This window comes from Mya arenaria, chromosome 4 (assembly GCF_026914265.1).
Source record: "Mya arenaria isolate MELC-2E11 chromosome 4, ASM2691426v1".
Classification (NCBI taxonomy): Eukaryota; Metazoa; Mollusca; class Bivalvia; order Myida; family Myidae; genus Mya; species Mya arenaria.
In genome coordinates, this window is record NC_069125.1 from 43,663,174 (window position 1) to 43,670,344 (window position 7,171).

The 7,171-nt window shown below is 33.7% G+C and overlaps 1 protein-coding gene across 1 annotated transcript in view; it reads right to left on the bottom strand.

Annotated features, from left to right (window-relative positions):
• LOC128230828 (prion-like-(Q/N-rich) domain-bearing protein 25) overlaps nucleotides 1-7,171 on the bottom strand; it is a 72,223-nt gene extending 65,052 nt beyond the window's left edge. Inside the window, exon 1 of the mRNA XM_052943271.1 lies at nucleotides 7,057-7,171. Coding sequence (XP_052799231.1) covers nucleotides 7,057-7,171 — 115 coding nt within the window. The remainder of the gene's footprint in view (nucleotides 1-7,056) is intronic.

A 7,171-nucleotide genomic window follows, 5' to 3' on the forward strand; every position in this document is an offset into this window, starting at 1 on the left:
AGCCAGTAGAAGGAGTTATGTATTTTAAAACTAACAAAAACATTAAACGTATTATGACGAAGAATTTACCTGAAGCAGCTCAGCATATTGTTTTAGGTCAAGTTTCTAACTTGACGCATAGAAATAGACTCATTGAATTTGCAGATTATTCCCCGGTTGGCTGTGCGAAACTTGGTTCAGATAGCTAGGACGAAAACAGGCTATGTATAAAAGGTTAAGATGCGAAGGTTTAAGCTTGAAATCGCTCTTTGCGCTACGCGTTACGACACGGAAGTGAGCGACATTCTAGTCAAGAGCTACGGTGGGGTTATCTTGACTAGCAGTCCTGTCGTGCCCTACGTACCAGCAACGGCCACGCGATTTGCTTATCTTGTGGAAAGCGAGGGCGCTTCCTGAGGGAGTGCCGTGTCAACGAGGGTGTACCTCGCAAGTGTATTTCTACTACGGCGACAAGTCCGGAACCACGACAGCAACAACATTGTCGGGATAAAAATGACAAGTATTTTTTTACCTTTTGTTTGGAAAAGATTTTTCTGAGTTTGAGGTACGTATTTGTATGTAAGTGAGACTAAAATGATAAGGGTGTGTTCAAATCCCACATTTTTAGAAGCAAATAGTTTTGAAAGAAGACATTTTTGAAGTAACGGAACTACTTTTTTCGAGAAATTATAAGTCCGCTTAAGCATACCTAGTTTTCTATATTTAGTATGTATGCACTGTGCTGTTTGTGGAGATTTGTGCTGTTCTTCCATGTTTCTTGTTTGTGATTTTATGTTCTATATCTTTGGCGTTTACCCTGTGCCATTAAACCGGGTTAATGTTTTAACGTTTAGCTACTGAGCTAGTTTCTGTAGCTTTTCGCATAGATATTGAAAAAAATATTTTGATTGATACGGCTGTAAATGAGTTATAAAAACATTGCATTGTTGACACCTCTTTTGTTCCCCATACAGTAAATTTTCTATAAGGGGAAAAAACTATTGTTCTACAGTTTTGGCTTTCGGATGTAGTACAGCCCCCTTCATAATTTGTAAATTTCTCTGAGAAATGGTTAAATATTTTAAAGAATAATGGACCTTAACATAGTTATGTTTATGGGCGAGGGGTTGGGCACAATCATTTTGTTTGCTTGTACTTTGGCAGATTCTTTATTCGATATTTTAATTATACAGGGTTTATCAGTAACAATGAAATGTCAGTTTGGAGTCCATTGCAAAGTATTGAATGGATGAGTATTCTTTTGAATTTTGTATAAGTATAGACGATTTAAACAAGTTCTTTTGAACAGCTACGTTATACGTTAAGCAAAATGTGTGAGTCAAATTATTTCTATGAAACCACTTTTAGGAAACATCGATAGGCTAATGTCTAAAACTTTGTCAACAAAAACAACTTTAATACAATGTATGGTATAAAGGCGACAGGTTCTACTCTTAATAATCAAGTTATAGAACTACACTATGAGCGTAAAGCGAGAGTGATCGATAATATCAATCACAAGGGTTGTTTGTTGTAAGTTATTTTTTAATCTCTCCATTTTTCTCCATCTTGTGGACAAATGTACCTGCACGCATTAAGATAAAGGTAGCAAAGGAAACAATAAGGAAAAATTAACAAAACTTAAATAAACAATATATACGTCGATTGTTATAAGCAATGATCACCAAGAAACATGACAAAATGACACTATGCTGTTATAATACTATGTATTTTATGTTTACCGCCGCTAGGTGCTGGACAGTTTTGTGGTTCCTTCGGCATCTCCGTTTGTACACGTGCATTTATTTTCGGTACACTCTGAGTGGGACACACACATTATATCAGCAGCATTGCATGTCCCACCACTCCCTTAACACAAATGCAAACACATAGATATGTCATTTAAGTCGAACTAAAGCGCCTAATATGTGCTCCTTAATTGAAAAGTCTTCACTGACATACTTAAACACGCAGAAACACACATTTTGCATTAATTGTTCTTAAGTGTCCATAAATATTGTCGAAACAGTGACATTTAAGAAACCGATAGCACATGTCGGTGAGCCAGAGTTGGTGTCACACACGCGATCCTCGGCACACACATGTGTTGACTCGCATGATTCCAAGCCTAATAAGTGAAAGTGAACAATCAATAAACAAATCCATGCATAACATTTTAGACCGTAAACCGTATGTCTACTAGACAAAGACAAATAAAAAGCATACGCATACATAACTGTATATACATAAAAAGGAAACTACAGGGTCGAGTCCAACAGTCAGAACTTGAACATTGAGACTGTTGAAAGGTTTAATAAGTTTAGGAGATCTCGCCACACTTGTCAAAAGAAGTATCAATAACAGCAAACTTAATTGTGTAAGCAGCATTTATAAAATTATAAGTCAATTAAAGCGTGATAGTTTTGTATAGTATTATTAATTTATATATTGTATACGGTTTTAAATATACTATAAGAATACAATTCAAACAGTTTTTTGATGAAAAACACTTAACGTTTAATTGCACCCGATCGAAAAATTTATCCTTATGTTTAAGTAATAGCAGCAACTTTTGTTCACTTGAACTAGTTTAAAATAAAAATGATTCTATAATCATAACCATAAACACAAAGTGTGTGTCAGGAATAAGTTCATATACATATAGATATACATATAGGAATCAGCACACAGGTGTTAATCATATCAAATTTAAAACTCAAGCCTGTCTCACAAACTCAAAATAAAATGTTTATGCGACATGTCATGTCACGCTATGAACTACTATCACAGTTTTAGTTTCCTTCAGTTAAATGCGTGCGTTTAAAGGACATAAATTGTTGGCAGTGCGTTCTTAAAAATATGTTTGACGTTAAAAGGCGAGAAGGGGTTTCGTCTTTCATATGTAAACGGGGCTCTTCAGGTTAGAGGTGTGGACTGAAGTGTATGTTTTTAATATCTTTAGGAAAAGGAAAACTAGACATATAACTCTTTAAGTTTTTAATTTATTCTCTACACCCCCCTTTAATTTCAATTACAGCCTGTAATAACTAACACGGTGGAGAACCCACGTGACTTATTTGGTAAAGTGCACGGCGACAAATGTCAACAAGTCTCGATTCAGGTAAGGTTTTTAAAGATAACTTTCTTAATATTTAGAGAATTTTTGTGAAATAAAGACCATAAAACCCGCATTTAAGAGCTCTATCCACGGTAATAAAGAACTTTCTCTAATATCCTAAAGTTTTCCTGAAAATCTTGACCAACTGATTTCTCAGAGTTGAAATCTAAGGCAAAGTACACGGCTTTTGACAAATCTATCGCTTTACTTCATGTTAGCCGTAAATAATTCATACACAAATCTTATTTTAAACAATGTTATGTATTTTAAAGTTTTCAGCGTGTATTGTTGAACTTCTTATAGTTATTTCAAAGGTTAAAATGAACTAAAACCAAATTGATAAAGTACACGGACATTTTAGGTTTGATAAAGTACACGGTCATTTACAACCTTCAGTATATATACTCATTATTTCACTGACTGGTGCTAAAACGAGTTATTATAGATTTATTTATTATTTCTATTCTTCAAATTCATTATTAAACATTGCTCCATGTTTGAAAAGACGCATTGTAATGTAGTGACAATGGAAGAATGAACGCGTTTTAACAGTTAGACCGACGGAGTCGCCTAAATGATGGGCTCATTTTCATGAATCATGGAAATATGTGTTATCACACTAAAATTCAGTCCCGTATTTAAAAATATATTCGCAATTGACATATAAAGGGCTTGAAGTTTTTGTAAAGGGTGTTCCACTTCTTTTTCGTATCGTATATGTAAAACGTGTTTGTATTCATTATACATGGTAAACAGTAAAACATTTACTGCTTAATAACTTTTCATTTTGTCAATTTTGAGAAAGAAAATTGTTCTTGCACTTTTAATGTCTTCGATTACTCGCTGATTTGATAGACTTATGATTTTGTTACATTTGTTTCATTTCAGAATATGAATACTCCGACTTTATGCAAAGAATGCGGAATGGCATTTCAAAATAAAAATAACAACAACACCTAGTAGACCACGATAGAAGGCATTCTGGTCAATTGCCATCGTTTTTGTGGGAAAGTGTTTACACAGACACAGGTTAGTTTTTAGCATTATTTTTTCGCAGAGAAATAAGAATATACTAAAGTTATACTTTTATTATAACTCCCCTCGTGTAGAGGTTAAGATTTGCCGTCGTCTGATTGTGTTTTCAACGTTTTTCAGGAGTTGCGTTATTCACATAATAATGTGGTCGGTGTTTCAGTGGACAGGGTCGTTTAGTTTTATGATGCTGATTACACGATCAAACACTCATTGCGTGGCAGTAATATAGTGTTTTTTATAAATTATATTCAAGTACTGACATTGCCAGCATTTCTCGCTAACTTGTACATGTCTTTTTTATAGGTGCAGCAATCACGGCGAGACAAAGTTGCACGTTTGCAAATATTGTGGCAAAACTGCTCTTGCAAGACTTGAAAATACACGAAAGACGCGAAAGCGGTCAATTGAAGCTAACCTGTGATGTGTGTGGGTTCAAATTGGGTGACACGACCAATCTCAGTGACCAGATTTCTACTAGACACAGGGGAATGACACGTCACAAATGTCTACAGTGTCGCTCAGCATTCAAGTTCAAATCTGGACTCAGCAGGCACGTTAAGGCGAAACACACCTAATCAGGACACATTGAAAGATCACAATGGTCTAGTTAGAAGTGCATTCCAGTATGTTGCCGAGTTAAAATTACGTTTTGATGAGTTTAACATTTTATTAAGATAAATAGCAAAACGTACTGTTACCGAATGGTGCTCTTTCAAAATGTTCGTTTGTCTTACAGTACTGAAAAATAGCTGTGTAAAATTAGTATGAAAACGGATTGAGCATAAAACATTTTCACAAGGTTTAGAGATGCATTGTTGTCATTTTCCCATTGATGTCCTATAAACTCTTAACTGCACGTATCTTATATAATTCAGCAAGCTTTGAAACACAATTATTTTGTAATCACATTTCAGCCTTTAGTCTAGAATATTCTTATGTTCCATGCTCAGCTCTTATCTAGATGTTCAAGTCTTAGTCCTAGCCTGTAAGTTGGTAATATAGTGAGCTCTCATTCCTCCTTGCTGTTTCCCATCTAACTCCGAGCCTCCATCTTTACAATGAGTTCCTGTCTGTATTGTTCGAACGACCGCAGTTTTTCTGATGTAGATCAGATAATATTTGTTCAGACTGAACCAAATAAAAGATTTAGCGTTACCTGAAAGGTATGAACAATATGCTTTAAATGTGGAAATATGTATAAACTAATTGTGATGTGCCTATTTTATTGTTGTATATCACATAAAAATAGGAACATTCATGAAATTTATAATCACCACAAACGGGCCGCTAACTACAGAGATGTTTTATTCGCCGTCAGTCCAGATTATAATTTATAAGTAAAACTATCTGATTTTTGAAGAAATGTATGTATGATTCTGTATTGATCTGCATATTTAAAATTAATCGAACTTATAATGGCAGACTCTCTTAAATTATCCCATAGACTATCTTTCAATTCCTCATTAAATATGATTGCTAAATATTTAGTTATTTAGGTGTGCGTTATATAATGCAAAATTTATTGATATAACTTAAATAAAAACTAAACACTATACATTCTGACTTCACGAATAGAAAATGCTTATATAACTATTAGTTTGTAAACCGCACTCTACTTTCAAACATAAACTAAAATGACCGTGTACTTTATCATCCTAAAATGTCCGTGTACTTTATCAATTTGGTTTTAGTTCATTTTAACCTTTGAAATAACTAGAAGTTAAACAATACACGCTGAAAACTATAAAATGCATAAAATTTGCTTAAAATAAGATTTGTGTATGAATTATTTACGGCTAACATGAAGTAAAGCGATAGATTTATCAAAAGCCGTGTACTTTGCCTTAGATTTCAACTCTGAGAAATCAGTTGGTCAAGATTTTCAGGAAAACTTTAGGATATTAGAAAAAGTTCTTTATTACCGTGGATAGAGCTCTTAAATGCGGGTTTATGGTCTTTATCACAAAAATTCTCCAAACATTAAGAAAGTTATCTTTAAAAACCTTATCTGAATCGAGACTTGTTGACATTTGTCGCCGTGCACATACAAATAAACATTTTCAAAATAATATAATTATAATGAATATAAAATGATTCATAAGTTTTAACAATAAATATATCTTTTGTATGTATTATCTTATAATTTTATAAGAACATAGAAGGGACATAATAACATTAACAAAACACGAAACTAATACTAAAGGACATGTAAAACTACAAATATGTAAAGCTAGGAGCCACATGACATGATGACAGAAATATGAAATGTAAGTTATTTTAATATATCTTAAAAGCATGATTTAAGTGGACTATTACACATAATTTCTTTCATTGTAAAAGTTAAATAATGTAGGAAATTCTCATATCCTTTGATGGCATGAAAAAAACATGGAAATACGTATAAGATATTAAATACTAGAACATGGGTACACGCGACGTTAAGTGACAATCATGAGCTGAAGTAATGTTACTTCATCTATTGAAAAATATGGTCTTAATATTTAGTCATTACGTCAGTGGAACTGATATGTTGTCTTGTCTTAATTATCCAAAATATATTGTTAATTTTCTGTAAATATATCCTCTGATATAATTATGCAAAACAAGATTAGATAAACTTGCGTTTCGGATATAACAGGCAATAAAAAGGTTACTTAATTACGTCTGAACACGTTTTGATGAACACACGTTAAGTATGTATTGCCCTCGTGGGTACAGTATCAGACACATGCATTGTCAAAGTTTGGAGTTGCGTACTCGACGACAAGTGTAACAAAAAATAAATGTATCTGTGTTTTCGATTATTCAAAACGCTTTATAAATGCCCCTTGTCTTATGTGTTTGTTTTTCTTTGAATTGAATCGTTGTTCCACCACCATCTCCTGTTAAATCAAGACCATGCCGTATATTGGTGATGTTCTTACTTTTAAGACATTCGCTGTTATCGTCATTAGCCACGTAATCCCCGTCGCAGAGACTCTTTGTTTTACTTAAACTCGTGCCGTCATCAACACACGCCAACAGTGGTGCAGACACCAT